Here is a 14,328-nt window from a genome sequence, read left to right as displayed (position 1 = left end):
TTTATTCTTGGACTTTTTTAGTGGATTTATGAATCCCAAAAAGCAATGGCAATGTGGTGTGTTTTAAATCCAAAGTTAGAATGTAATGCCTGTCCTCAATCTGTTGGGGACACAATTCTAAGAAATCATTTGAAACTGATACCATACCCACAGAATAAATCTCAGAACTTCTGCTTTTACTTCAGGTGCTCGGACTCTGCAGATTCCCCAAGCCAAACTTTCAGATGATGGTGAATATACTTGTATTGCAAGAAACCAAGCTGGAGAAAGTCGGAAAAAGAGCTTCCTAACTGTCCTTGGTTTGTATGTTTTTCTTTTGTTTTAATTGTTTTCCTAAGATAAAGTGCAGTATTTGGGGTTTTTTTTAGGTAATTTATTTTTGCCTTCACAGAACTAAGGCAGAAATAACTGTTCTTCTTCTACAGTTCCCCCAAGCATCAAAGACCAGAGTGGAACCTCAATGACAGTGTTGAACGTGAGAGTTGGCACCCCAGTGATGTTAGAGTGTGAAGCCAGTGCTATCCCACCACCAGTCATCACCTGGTATAAGAACAGGCGTATAATTTCAGAGTCTGCAAATATGGAGATCTTAGCAGATGGGCAAACACTGCAAATCAAGGGTGCTGAGGTAGGTAGGCTTGTGGAATGCTGCATCTGCCACTACTGTCAGGTGAATATTTTGTTCTTTATGGGTGTATCCTACTAATTGACTGTAGGAGATATATTTGTTGGAGGCCTTTCATTCTTTGAAAAGAATTTTGATTTGGCAAAACTGTTAATATCTCTATATTATAGCATTAAAATAAGATCTACATAGTAAGATATATATATTTTTAATTATTTTTATTCTAGGTTTCTGACACTGGCCAATATGTGTGCAAAGCCATAAATATTGCCGGGCAAGATGATAAAAATTTCCATCTTAACGTTTATGGTGAGCACACTCCACGTTTTCTGCAGCATTTATGTATTGTAATGTCATAGACATTGTAGAGTACAAAATTCAAAATCAGTTCACAAAAATATTTCCTAAGCAAACTACTCTTACTGCTTCCATTCAACTTCTAGTGCCACCAAATATAGAAGGCCCTGAAGAAGAGTTGATTAGTGAAACAGTCAGTAATCCTGTTGCCTTCATGTGTGATGCTACTGGAATTCCTCCACCAACACTGGTCTGGCTTAAGAATGGAAAACCACTAGGTAACACTCTGTCATGCTCTTTTCTGCTCTTTTGCCCCCCTTCCTCACTTTTGGGGTACTGCTGTGCTGTTTGCAGTCTATTTTCTAGTTTCTTCTCATCTGTCTCAAGACAGACTCTTATGTCAACTGATTGGATTTTTTTTCTTTGTTTTGAAATTCTGATGAAAAAAATTCTCAAGAAGTATTTACTCTTTGTGGCCTCTTTGGAATGACTACTTGTTTGTATATTTTCAGAGAACTCCAATTCTCTTGAAGTTCATATTTTATCTGGTGGAAGTAAGCTTCAGATTGCTCGCTCTCAGCTTCTAGACAGTGGGACCTATACGTGTATTGCCTCAAATGTCGAGGGAAAAGCTCAGAAAAGTTTTGTGCTTTCCATTCAAGGTAAGACATATGAGTGCAGTGAGAATTATCAAGTAATTTCTGAGTGTGACCCTGTAAATGAGAACTGGAAAGTCTGTATCAATATTTCTGTTGTTTGCAAGCAGTGGGAAAAATTGTTAGAAGATTATATTGTTAGTCAGAAACTTGCATGAAAAAAAATACTCTTTACCTCTTATAGTAGAAGAACTTGAAAACCGTTGGGAAGGCTGTGTGTGTTTGCTGCTGATCAAATCCTTCCACCTGCTGAGTGCTGAAACTATGCTGTTTGATGAAGTGTGGAACTCATGTGGTTTCAGAAGCAGTAATCCTGTTGCCTCTTTTCCTCCATCACTAGTAGGAAATAGGAAAGAAATCTCGACAGAATTTTCTTATTTAGATGATTATTTTCCCAATCAAATAAGAAACCCTAAATTCTCTATTTCTTGACTCCCTGTGCTTCACTCTTACACTGCAACCACCTTTGCTTTCTTCCCACTCATTTGACTAGCTTCCCAGTGTTCAGTAAGACACTTCTTGTACAGCATCTGCAGCTTTCTGCCATGGTCCCTTCCCTTGCTAGCAGTCGCTGTTTGAGGAAGCAGAGCAGGAACCATGAGCTGAGTTTGCCAGCAGGTGCAAATATGACTGCTCACCATCAGCAGGCCAAACAGAACTAAATCAGCGATGCAGTCATTATCTGGGAATGTTGTTTTTTGTGTGTCCTGGCTTGCTTGCCCATTTATCCCCAGGAATATTAAGTTGCTTGTTTGATCAAATTTAACTTAAGTTGCTTTTAGTGCTCAAAACTTACTAGTGGGACTAGTCTTGACTTGATGGATAACATGACTGCCTGTCTTGTTCTGTAGAACTGACTAAAATGGTTTTTAGTTTTGCTGTTTAGGATGGAGTAAGTATGTGGCTGTTAAGGGCAGTGAGGCATTCCTCATGCAGTAGAGCATTTGACTGTGTACTAAGCATATGCTCAAGTGTTAAATAGGCATTTAATTGCTAGAGGCATTGTGATATGTAGTGAACTGGAATTTTGTCCTTACATTATTGCACGTTAGCCATCATTGAGCAGGTAGCTAGATATTAAATATAATGACAATTATACTTGTTTTTTTTTAATATTGTAAATCAGTGACTTTCAGGAATTATGAAAGTGGCTTTAAATTTATCTTTGCAAAACCTTCTCTAGAAAATATTGTAGTTTGTGTTAGAAAAACAATAAATTCTAGTACTCCCAAGCTACTGCAGCGCAACTTTTTGTGGCTTAGATTATGTCTCTTGCTGATGACCCTTCTCTTCCATTCCTAGTTCCTCCTAGTATTGTCGGCTCTGAAATGTCTAGTGAGGTCGGTGTCCTCTTGGGAGAAGGCATCCAGCTGGTATGCAATGCCACGGGAGTGCCAGCACCTGTTGTACAATGGCTTAAAGATGGAAAAACAGTTGCTAGTGACAACCTACAAAGAATAAGGCAAGTAAAAAAATCAGTAGGCACTGAATTCTCTTTTTGTATAATTTAAAACTTGAAGACTGTAAAGGAAGTGTGAAAGAGTTTTAGGTTTTTTTACTAATATATTACTCATTTTACATTCTAAAAAGAGAGTGTAAAGAGAGCTTAAGTCACGAGCTAGCCATATTAAGAACATCATCTCCCTGTTTAGTTTGTCATTCTAGTATACTTTGTTACTACTTTTTAAAATTCTTTTGGTACTAAGAAATATACAATAGCTATATCTTTTTCAGTTAGTAAGTTCCCACAAGTTCATCAGATTAATAAATTTTTGTAAAGATCTGTAAGTTTCATTAAGTTCCTTTAGAGGGGAAAGACCTTGATGTTTTTCATTACAGGTTCTTCAAATGCCTATTTGGAATTATATTTTGGATGGTTGAATAGGATGTATCTAAGATAAACTTCTTACCTATCTCTAATAATAATAATTTGCAGAAAATAGTGGTTTTCTAGTGAAATTCACAAGAAGATCAAGGGATTTGACTTAAATGTATGAACTTGACTGCTTATTTGCCAAGTCACAGTAATACATAAACAAACTCATGGTGTTGTATTACCTTCCTTGTAGAGTAGCTCCAGATGGCAGCACATTAAAAATCTTCAAAGCTCTCACTTCTGATAGAGGAAAATACACTTGTGTGGCTACTAATCCTGCAGGAGAAGAGGACCAAATTTTCAGCTTGAGTGTATATGGTGAGTTTTCACAGATACAAAACTGAAATTTGGTACATAATCTTTGTAAGCACTCACAAGAAATGGCCAAGAAATGAATGCCTATCTTCACTGTAATACTACAGGCGTATGTTTCCAATTTCATGTACTGTAGATAGCACAGTATATTATGCTGGATATTCTGTAAATGATGAAATGATTGATATTACTGTTAAATGTGTTTTGAGACTAACAGAAATTGGTTCCTTTGGTATATTTCATAATAGAGGAATTCTGCTTACAGTGATTTTTTTCTTGTAGAGACACACTCGGGACTGATTTATCCTCATACTGCTTTTTTGTTTTTTAGTTAATCTGCAATATTATATATTATACTGCATTATATATATTATATATAATTCTTGTCAAAGTACATTAGTAAAACATGAGTAATATGGCAGGAAATGAATTGCTTAAGCTCTCCTCTATCCTGAGAAATTGCTTATTTAGAGTTTTAAAGAAATATGATGTTGTTTGGGATTAAATTCTTCATACACAAAAAGATATACAGGCAACAACACAGTTATTCTTTACCCTTGGGTTGTGTGGACATTGGCTGAGGCTCAAGCAATAATTAGCTTAAGTTGTCTTCCGTCCTTATAACTGTTATGGTGTATGGTGGGACCTAAGATAGCCAGAACATGGAGCTTCATGTGCCTAAGCCTTTGTATAGTGAGTCCCTTCTTGCTCCCAAGACCAAAAGGCTTTCACACCACAAAACCAAGCAAAGAAACAGCCAAAACTGGTATTATGTTAGAATTATCTTCTAGACTATTTAGCCAGTCACTTTAAAGCTTTCTGTATTTGAAAACTATCATCCTATATACCCTTAAGTTCATAAGTTATCTTTCTTCCTACACAATTCTATCTTTCACTGTATTAAAGGTTTATTGAAGTAAATATCTTAAGCAGCAAACTGTAAACTTGCATCTGGCTCTTAAAAGATGGGGATTCTCTCTAATGCTTGACCACTTGCTACCTCCTAACATTTCTTTCTTTCCTCTTGAGCTTTGGGTTCTGCGACCAAAGCTCTCCTCTGCTGTAGCCTGAACAAATAAATAAGAGGGAGTGCTGTTATCATTCTATTATGCATCTGATTTTAATTATGTAAATTACTATTTATTAGTGCTTATTATTATTGTTAGAGGTTTTATTGTTTAAAAAGATAAGACAGCCTCTTCTGATTGGAATGCCTATGGGATATTAAGTGCAGCATTTCCTAGGCTTTCAAGTATGGCAAGAATACGTATGTGGAATGAGTTTAAAAGCCGGTCTTAATACCCTCCTTTTCAACATTTACAAACTGTAGTTCCTCCAACAATAACCAACAGTAAAAGTGAACCAGAAGAACTCACTGCCCTTTTGGACACCTCCATAAATATTGGATGTACCGCTATTGGAATGCCATCTCCACAGATAAACTGGCTGAAGAATGGCCTTCCTCTGTCTGTCTCCTCCCGGATCAGGTTACTGTCCGCTGGGCAAATTCTCAGGTTGGTTTTCATTTATTTTAACTAAGCTTCCTGGGTCTTTTGCTGTATCAGCACAGTCCTGCTGGCACTGTTGGAAGCAAGAGTGAAATTTGATTCAAGCCATGCTGTAATAACAGTGTAATAGTGTATTCCATTTACAGCTGAATTAAATTGATTTTCTCCTTAGACTTGTCAGAGTGCAAATATCTGATGCTGGTGTGTACACTTGTGTAGCATCTAGCAGAGCTGGAGTAGACAACAAGCATTATAACCTTCAAATTTTTGGTGAGTTTCTCTGAAATGCTCAATGTAAAGATCTATTCTTCAATTCATTTCTTAAACTTAGTCTTCAGTTTTCTTTCACACTAACACAGAGTTGTAGACATCCACGAAAGTGTATCAGACTCAAATAGAAAAACATTTACTTTTTAATGTATATGTATGTTTTTAATTGAAATTGTTTTAACCCTGGAAGAGTCCTTATTTGAATTGCCATCCATTATATGTTTTTGGTGGTTTTTTTTGAATGACTGATTATGTATAATCTTGAAGTGAATTTTAACTTAGTTACTTAACATAAGCTTATGGGGTGTTACGAGATGCAGAAGGGTAGCTGCATACTGGTTATTTTATATTCAGAACTAACTTCTGTGTGTGTACTGTTCTGTGTGTACTCTGTGTAAATCAGATCTTTGTTTCTCTGCAGTACCACCAAGTCTGGATAATGCAAGAGGAACAGAGGAAGTGACTGTAACAAGAGGCAGTTCAGCTTCACTGAAGTGTTTTACTGATGGCACTCCTGTCCCTGCTATGTCTTGGTTTAAAAATGGACACCCATTAAGCCTTGGAGCTCACCAGACTTTAAGTGACCAAGGAATGGTTCTTCATTTTGTAAAAGCAGAAATTGGTGACGTAGGCAAATACACTTGTGTAGCATCTAATAAAGCAGGAGATGTCAGCAAGCACTTTTCCCTAAAAGTGTTGGGTAAGTGTTTACGAGTTGGTTGAAGTGCTGGGTAGCAGATGTGGGGAACAATTTAAAAATCTCTAGGGATAAAAAAAAGTATTTTCAAGAAACATTTTTTGTGTGAAATAAGTCAAGTAAGGAAATGGAAGATAACTAAAGATGTGCATGTAAAATAATATGTATTTTTTACCTAAGATTTCATGAATTCTGAAATACACTTTGGCTGGTAGAAATTCTACTTCACAGGTTGATAGCGCAGCTAAAGGTGTAACTGAATGTGTAACAGCTAAAGAGCTAATAAAAATCCTCACTGATACTATGTAATTAAGTTTTTTACCTGAGATTATTAAAGTAATTTCTAACTTCTAATTTAATTTTAAAAAATATGCAGATTACTAGAAAGAGACAGATGGAAATCCCATGAGATACCCAGTTGTACAGCCAGAAATAGCACTAGTACAGACTAATTCTACAAACCAACTACAAGTCTATGGGTTAGATTTTATATACTGATTCAATACACAGTGGGAGTGTTTTTCTTTCCATAGAACCACCTCAAATCAACGGTTCAGGTCAACCAGAAGAGCTCTCTGTGATTGTCAACAACCCCCTTGAACTTCTTTGCATCTCTACTGGCATTCCAATCCCCAAAATCTCATGGATGAAGGATGGGCGCCCGCTTCTGCAAAATGACAATGTTCATGTCGTAAGAGAAGGGCTTCGAATAACCAGTACTCAGGTGAAACAACTTGTTTCAAAGTTGTCTCAAATTGGAAACTCTGGAGAAGCATAGAGAATTGCCTGCTGTTAGGACCAACCTGACAGGTTCTAAAACCCTGTATAAAGTTCTCCTCCTGCGTGTGCAGTTGGAGGATGTGCTTTTTAAGCCTTGCCTTGATTTTTTATTCAGAAAAAGTTGTAGTATTATGGTTTAAGAGTGACCTAGCATTTCTGCATCTTCTGAGCATTATTCAGGTTCATCTTAGAGTTCTAAACCTTCTTTATTTGTTCATCCTTCTTCATAGAAAGTTGAACAATCAAGGCTAGGGACTTGTGCCTTTTTTGTGTTCATTTGTGGTTTTATCTATAAGCTGTTATAAGATTACGTAACATATTATCTGTTATATAATTATATTTTATATATCTGTAGAAATCTAGTTACATATGTATTATAATCTGCATCTATACCCTGTTTATGTTAATTTCCTGTCTACTTGACCCTTGTTACTGTCACTTGCTTTTCTGTTGTTATTTTATAGTTCCTACTCAGCGTTTCTCCTCTTTCTGCTACCTCAGATTTGCCTGATACCCATTTGCTTCTCACATGCATTGGCCATAGATTGAAGAGAAAAAAACTGCCTTTGATGTAATCTGTGTGAAAGTTAAAAATAACTAAAGACAATACAAAAGCTTTTGGATTAATTCAGACAGTAAAAGAGTCCATGGAAAAATAACATGTACAGAACTACTATAGTCAGCCAGACTGGATGTCACCAAACATGAGGGGGACGTGGCTCAGGAAGACGGACAAACAGTCTGCTGCTGGCTTTGTTTGCCAAGTCAACACTTCTTATCTCTATAATGAGAAACTTACAGAAAAGAGAAGGCATAACATTATGTTATAACATTCGGACTATGAATGTGTGCATAAAAAGGCTTCTTTGCCTACCCAGAATTTGCATAGATGGATAGCAGCTTCCATGTTCAGGATTGCCTGTTGCAGAAGGTATCACGAAGAAAAGATGTACTGGCTGGAAGTGCATTATCCTCAGAGATTATAGTCTTTCCATTCCTAAGCTACGCCTGCATAATACCATGGTCGTAAGAGATGCAAGTTTCCCAGAACTAGAGAAGAAAGGCTCTAGCCCACAGCAGGGGGTTGGAATTGAATGGCCTTTAAGGTCCCTACCAAACCAAACCCAGAGTATCAGTTTTGTGATTCTAAGAACTTTTTTCATTTATTCTCAGGCTTTTCTTATCTGTTGTCTTTACTTTTAACTGTTGCTGTCAATGTTTATATTTTAGTGCTTTTCTCAATTGTTCCCATATGCTGCAACTTTTACTGAAGTTGCCTGTGTGTTTCCAGGTGGAGGATGCAGGAAGATACACGTGTTTGGCATTTAGCTCAGCAGGGGATGATGATAAGGAATATTTAGTAAGAGTGCATGGTAGGTTTGAGGAATATTTCTTTCCTAAATTAAGCTGTAAACTATGAAGGTGTGTACAACATGTAACAGGTTACTTATTATTAAAAAAGAAATATGTGTTTTGAGAAAATGATATTATGCTTTATGATAATTAACATTTCTCAGTAAGGTTAACTCCTTTGACATGCATTAAAGAGGGAAAGTTTCATCTGATACAATTCATGCCTTCTGTTGTAAATAGGCTATAGATATTTGTATTCTGCATCTTTGTTCAGCTGAACTGAATTTATTCTACTTACAAAAAAGTATAAAGTATACTGATACCTAAGATCTTAGTTTTTCATTAGAAAAGTACATGTATATATATATTTAGGATACATTGAATGTAATATCAGTAAAGGCAGTATAAATAGAATTTCTGCAGTTCTACAGTGTGCTTCAGGTTTCTTCTTGAGGGTTGTAACTGCCATGTTTCATGATGAAGAGTTTATTGAACTTCCGTGGTCTCTGCTCTGTCTGGCTTTGATGCTAGTGCCCTTGCTGAGAATTGATTTTAATTTAATTTCTGTCGCAGTAGTTTCCAGTATGTGACTTAAAAAACAGTTTCACGTGGTGTATTTGACACAGATATTGTAAAGTAGTACTAAATTGTGGCACTGTAGTTTTGCCTTTGTCTTAAATATCAAGAAGTAAAATGCTTTTTTTAAAGTATGGTTTTAATGGTAGTGCATAACTGTGGTGTTTATTTTTCTAAATTTTTGTAACAGTTCCTCCTAATATTGCTGGTACCAGTGGTCTGCAGGACCTCACTGTGTTGCAGAACAGACAAGTTATATTGGAATGCAAGTCAGATGCTGTACCACCTCCTACAATCTCGTGGTTTAAAAATGGAGAACTTGTAGAGGTATTAGCAAATACATTATTCGTGTTAGTCTGTTGGACCTTTTATTTTTTACACAATGCTGGACTTTTCTTACTCTGCTCACTTTCCCCTCCACTGCAGTCAAGTTACAGTGCCTCAAATTCAAGCTGAGTTGCCCCAGTACTAATACAGTTAGTCCTCCATGAGTACCTGAAGCTAGCAAGCATGTGAAGTGGCCATCCCGCTGTTACTTGTTCTTTTTTCCTTTAGGGGGATCCCTTGCTCCTCCTGGATCCTCTGAACAATCCTAGAAGCCTTTGGTATACTTCCTGAATGGCTTCCCAGGAAAGGTAGCTGAGAAAAGACTGCACTGTATGTTTCCTTTGGGTATATTATGCATCCTCGTACTCTAGTCGCATTTAGGAAGGAATTACAATTTTTTATGTTGGGGGAAAAAAAAAAAAAAGGAAAACAAACAAAAAAAAACCAAAATGTGTTACTAACCAACACAGTTTTGTATCAAATGCATCCCTTTCACTGATAGTTCCAAGTAGTGTTGCATAGGGTATAGAGTCCCTGGTGGCTGAAAGAAAACTAGCAAGATTAGGACAGCTTTAGTAGAATGGTGGTGGTTTTTTTTGTTTTTTTTTTTAATTTATCATCTTTCTTAGGTTCACTTAGAAATCAGATTCTTTCTGACAGATCAATTTAAATTCAGTTATTAATTCAACTTAATTTTCCCTCTATTGATCTTAATTTATTAATAAAGAGAAAACAAATTCTTCTTAATTCATAAAACATAACTCATATATCTCCCATAGTTGTAGTCTATCAGTTGTCTTCATTCAAAGGCCTGCTACTGTGCAGTACCTGTGAGAGCCCATTCCTCAGGCTCTTCCACTGCTGTAAACTTAGAAGAATAAAATATTTGTGGAAGTGGCAAGAATAAGGTGAGCAATCATATATTACTAAGTGCTGCTGGGGAATAATACTACCTTGCATATCATACAAAAACTAGACAGAAAGAAATGTAAGAGAAGTGCTCTTCCCTTGATTTCTGGGTGCAGACTTTTTTTTATGAATCTAAGTTGGAACAAGGCCTGGAAGTTATACATGAATACTTCTACCTCAGTCTTTCTTAAAAAGCTAGTGTTTTAAGCAGTACTTGATTTATTTTTTTTTTTTTTAATTCTACATCTTCACTAATTTAAACCATGAAAAGAAGCCACTTTTAGAAATACTTAACAGAAATAAAGCAGTGGAGCAACACTATTATGGGCCTAGATACTCAGCTGAACACCTCAGGTTTGACTTATGTAATATTAGATTTTTTGCTTCAGAGATTTGTGTTTGTTCTTGAGGACTGAAGCATCTTGGTTATGCAGTTTGACTAATTTCCCCCCTTTTGTTTTATAACAGTGTAAGGACATTCTGTACACTGAGCTCTCCTCTGACAGTAATCTCGAAAATAATGCTGTTATAAATTTTGTCCAGATGTGGGCCTCCTAATTTATCAGTTGTACTTTATGAAGCAGATGTAGTTTTATTTTGTTCACTACCATCCATTCCATCCTTCAGCTCAGCTTATATATATGTGTGCTCCAAATATCAGGAAAGCATTAGTGTCCTCCTAAATGCCTGACTGTTTTCTCAACCTCAAAAGAGTATAATAAGCTCCTATTTGTGAGCGTCTGGGAAAGAATTCTCCCTGGCTATGAAAAGACAGGTGCTCTGTGGATGCTTATACGGCATTTGATTCCCCTCACCTTGGAAACACTGAGGTTTCACAGTGACAAAAGGTGACTGGAGGTCAAGATTCCAGACTGCAGTGTTTCCTCAATTTAAGCTATCTCTGCTTTTTGAAACAGCCCTTAATGGGTGTCTTTCCTTCTGTTTTTTTTTTTTTGTTTGTTTTGTTTTTTGTTTTTTTTTTCTTTTTGTTGATTTGTTTGTTTGTTTTTCTGGTCTTCCACTGTGTTTGAAGTCAACACTAGATCTTGCTGTGTTCAATAAAGTAATTGTGCAGCACCACCACCTGCTCTAACAGAACTCTAGAAAGGTTTAGTTTGGGACAGCTTTGGTGGTCATAGTCCTTGTACTCTTCATTGATTTGGAAACATACGCAGAGTGTTATCAAAATAAGTAGGTAGGATTGTCTTGACCTAATCTATCTTTATCTGGACACTACAAGAATTGCTGAATTTGTATTTGTATCATTTCACCTTTGAGAGGCCAACACTGCTGGTTATGCTACATCTGTGCTGATGCCTGGTGTGAGACCAGAGCACTTGGATGGTAGTGCAAAGCAGTGCAGAACTGGAGATATTTTACTTATATGCGGTGGTTTCTGTCTACAGATCTCCTAGTCAAAAGAGCAGATGGGAATGTCAGCTTTGAATGTTATCCAAAGTTCGTGTTTGTTCTTTGTTTCTTTCTTCATTTTCTTTTTTAAACTTTTTTTTTTTTTTTTATTCAGTCAGGTTTTCAAGCACTTGTATTTGGTAATGCTGTCAGTTGTTCATTCCATTCCAATCCACTCTAGTTATATTTAAAAAAAAGCTTTGACTTCGAAGGGCTGCTGAGCAGCTGCTCTAGAGTCATTGTAGCACTCAAAAGTGTCATGCTCTCCAATCTACAAATCCTGTCTAGTAAACTTAGAAGGCAAACTTTATGCTGTATCCTGTCTGGTCAAGGCTGAAAAATTTGAAGAACAGTGTAGAGAAACTGGTATTTTTTCTGCTTGTACTGTGCATAGATTTCGAGGAAAAAATAAGAATCATGTGCTATTCATTGCCCCTTTTCTAGAAAAGCCTCCAAGCCCTTTAGCATAGTAACCCTAAAAGACATCTTATTGAGGCACAAATCCCAGTAAGGTTTTCAAGTTATAACCACTAAGTAATGATAACTTCTTAGAATTTGTTTTATCCTATTATCTTCATGGCTGTGAACCAGCTATGCAGTCCTCTGAAGCAGTTAAGCTAGCAGTCCCCTGAATTAACCTCAGCCTTCTTTCATAGCTGTTCTTACTCTGCACCAAAAAAAATGCTCAATCTTTAGAAAAAGAACAATGGTAAAATTAAATCCATCTCTCTTTCTCTTTAGGGAACTCCTCGAATTCGAATCCTATCCAATGGGCGATATATGCAAATCAATAATGCTGACCTCGGTGATACAGCAAACTATACATGTGTGGCAAGTAATGTTGCAGGAAAAATGACCAGGGAGTTCATGCTAGCAGTACATGGTAAAGTCATGGATCCATTCTTGTGTGTTCTGCTCTTTGCATGATATTTCTGCTGGGGTTCAAACGGGAAGAAAGCATTAGAAGTCTTTTTTAACCAAGCACTGGCCACTTAGGCTGTATCTGAACTAAGGGACCAGGTGTGTTACCTCATGTGTAACCTCATCCCAATCCACAGATGTCCCCCTCACTGGGGGAGCAGCTGGGGACCCTTCACAGCTCCTTCTCTGGCTAGCTATGTTCCTGCTACACGTCCTGCCTTCATCCTGTTTTAGCAGGAGCATTGGGCTCAATGGTCTCTTGAGGTCCCTTCCAAGCCCTGCAATTCTGTGATTCTGTGATCCTGGTTCAGAGGCAGGATATGTTCAGACTAAAAATGCAGATCCAAGACTGAGAGGTGCTCCTTGACAAATTTAGACAACTTGAAAACTGCGGCTTCTCTAAAGCTACAGGTGGGCGATGGTAGGAGTGCAGGGTTTGGAGGGCCCTGTGCATCCCAATGCCTGACCTGTATTGAAATAAGCCTGTTGGTACTTCTTGAATTTCATTGTAAACCTATCTGTTTTCTCAACTGTAGACTGATGAGAAGCAATTCTGTTCTCATACTAAAGATAAGAAACTTTTTCCCTATATCTGTTCTGTTAAGAACTCAGTCATATATGCTTCCATTACACAGAGTCCCTCCAAGGCTGTAATTTACTGTACATTTTAAATTCTTGTTTCTCCTTAATTTAATTACAACTCGGATATAATTTCGGTCTTATTCTGTTGAATTAAATGTCATAAGCTCTTCTGCAATTTAGCTATATGATAATCCTTGCAGTAACTACCTAAAATGATGTTTAAAGTGCTTTGAAGACAGACTTTGTTTTTTATTCCATACTGAATCACAGCAAATAGCTTGTACTACACACAATGTAACTTATTTAGAGAAATTTATTGCTGTTGTTACAATCATTCCCATTGTTACATCTGTTTACGTGTGTCCAGTTTCAAGTAGTGCAGCCTAAGAGTTCTTTTTCTGATACCATCTGGGATTTTCCCTTAACAGTGGCTCCAACAATTCACAGTAGCTCTCAGACTGCTGTTGTCCATTTAAATGCATCTGCTGTTCTGGAGTGTAGTGCAGAAGGAATACCAACCCCCAGAATTACATGGAGGAAAGATGGGGCTGTTTTTAATGGAAGCAATACAAGGTATTGTCCCATAGTCAAAATAAGTATTCTTCCCAGTTTTTAAAGAGTACACCAGGTACATAAAGCTTAGACATCCAGGACTTGTAAATGAATTTTGGTTTCACAGCTCAGAATTGCTGTTCATGCTTTCATTTCAAATAGACCCAAATATGAAAAATGCAGTGGTAGAAATAGTGGTTTGGAGAAGCTGTTGTATACAAAAGTAGCAGTACAGAGGATTTCAACCTTTTATTGTAAAAAATTAAAAAGGACAAAAAAAAAAAAAAAAAAGATTTCGAACAATACATTTTTTTATATTGAAGTTTTTATGATGAAGCTAAGCAATGTCATGCAGACCAAAAGCTCCTTGAATATCCTTTCTAATTTCTGATATGGGTAAAACTTTATACATATGGTCTAACATCAACATTTATTATAGTAAATGGTTTCTGTCTTCTGACTGTTTGGGGGGAAAATAGCTAGACATTTTCTAGAACTGAGCAAATGCTTAAGAATTCAATAATATTTCAAAGCAAAAATAAAATATACAATTACATACTTTTTTTTTTTATTAAATGAATCTATATAAATAAAATGTTCTGGACATCTGCAAATCTGTCATCATGTATGTAGAAGCACGGTGTCAATTTGATTTTATAACTTCTGTGAAAAAT

The 14,328-nt window shown here is 36.7% G+C and overlaps 1 protein-coding gene across 6 annotated transcripts in view; it reads left to right on the top strand.

Moving 5' to 3' along the window:
* HMCN1 (hemicentin 1) overlaps positions 1 to 14,328 on the top strand; it is a 183,195-nt gene that overhangs the window by 137,625 nt on the left and 31,242 nt on the right. For all 6 annotated transcript variants that reach the window (XM_048945083.1, XM_048945082.1, XM_048945081.1 and 3 more), the window contains 15 exons: positions 186 to 299; positions 426 to 628; positions 853 to 934; positions 1,069 to 1,200; positions 1,435 to 1,584; positions 2,881 to 3,040; positions 3,648 to 3,772; positions 5,100 to 5,283; positions 5,450 to 5,547; positions 5,969 to 6,247; positions 6,778 to 6,968; positions 8,316 to 8,397; positions 9,144 to 9,280; positions 12,341 to 12,482; positions 13,531 to 13,675. In XM_048945083.1, the coding sequence (XP_048801040.1) occupies positions 186 to 299; positions 426 to 628; positions 853 to 934; positions 1,069 to 1,200; positions 1,435 to 1,584; positions 2,881 to 3,040; positions 3,648 to 3,772; positions 5,100 to 5,283; positions 5,450 to 5,547; positions 5,969 to 6,247; positions 6,778 to 6,968; positions 8,316 to 8,397; positions 9,144 to 9,280; positions 12,341 to 12,482; positions 13,531 to 13,675 (2,224 nt within the window). The remainder of the gene's footprint in view (positions 1 to 185; positions 300 to 425; positions 629 to 852; positions 935 to 1,068; positions 1,201 to 1,434; positions 1,585 to 2,880; positions 3,041 to 3,647; positions 3,773 to 5,099; positions 5,284 to 5,449; positions 5,548 to 5,968; positions 6,248 to 6,777; positions 6,969 to 8,315; positions 8,398 to 9,143; positions 9,281 to 12,340; positions 12,483 to 13,530; positions 13,676 to 14,328) is intronic.

The sequence above is a fragment of the Lagopus muta genome, chromosome 5 (assembly GCF_023343835.1).
Source record: "Lagopus muta isolate bLagMut1 chromosome 5, bLagMut1 primary, whole genome shotgun sequence".
Taxonomy (NCBI): Eukaryota; Metazoa; Chordata; class Aves; order Galliformes; family Phasianidae; genus Lagopus; species Lagopus muta.
This window is presented reverse-complemented; position numbering and strand designations above follow the sequence as displayed.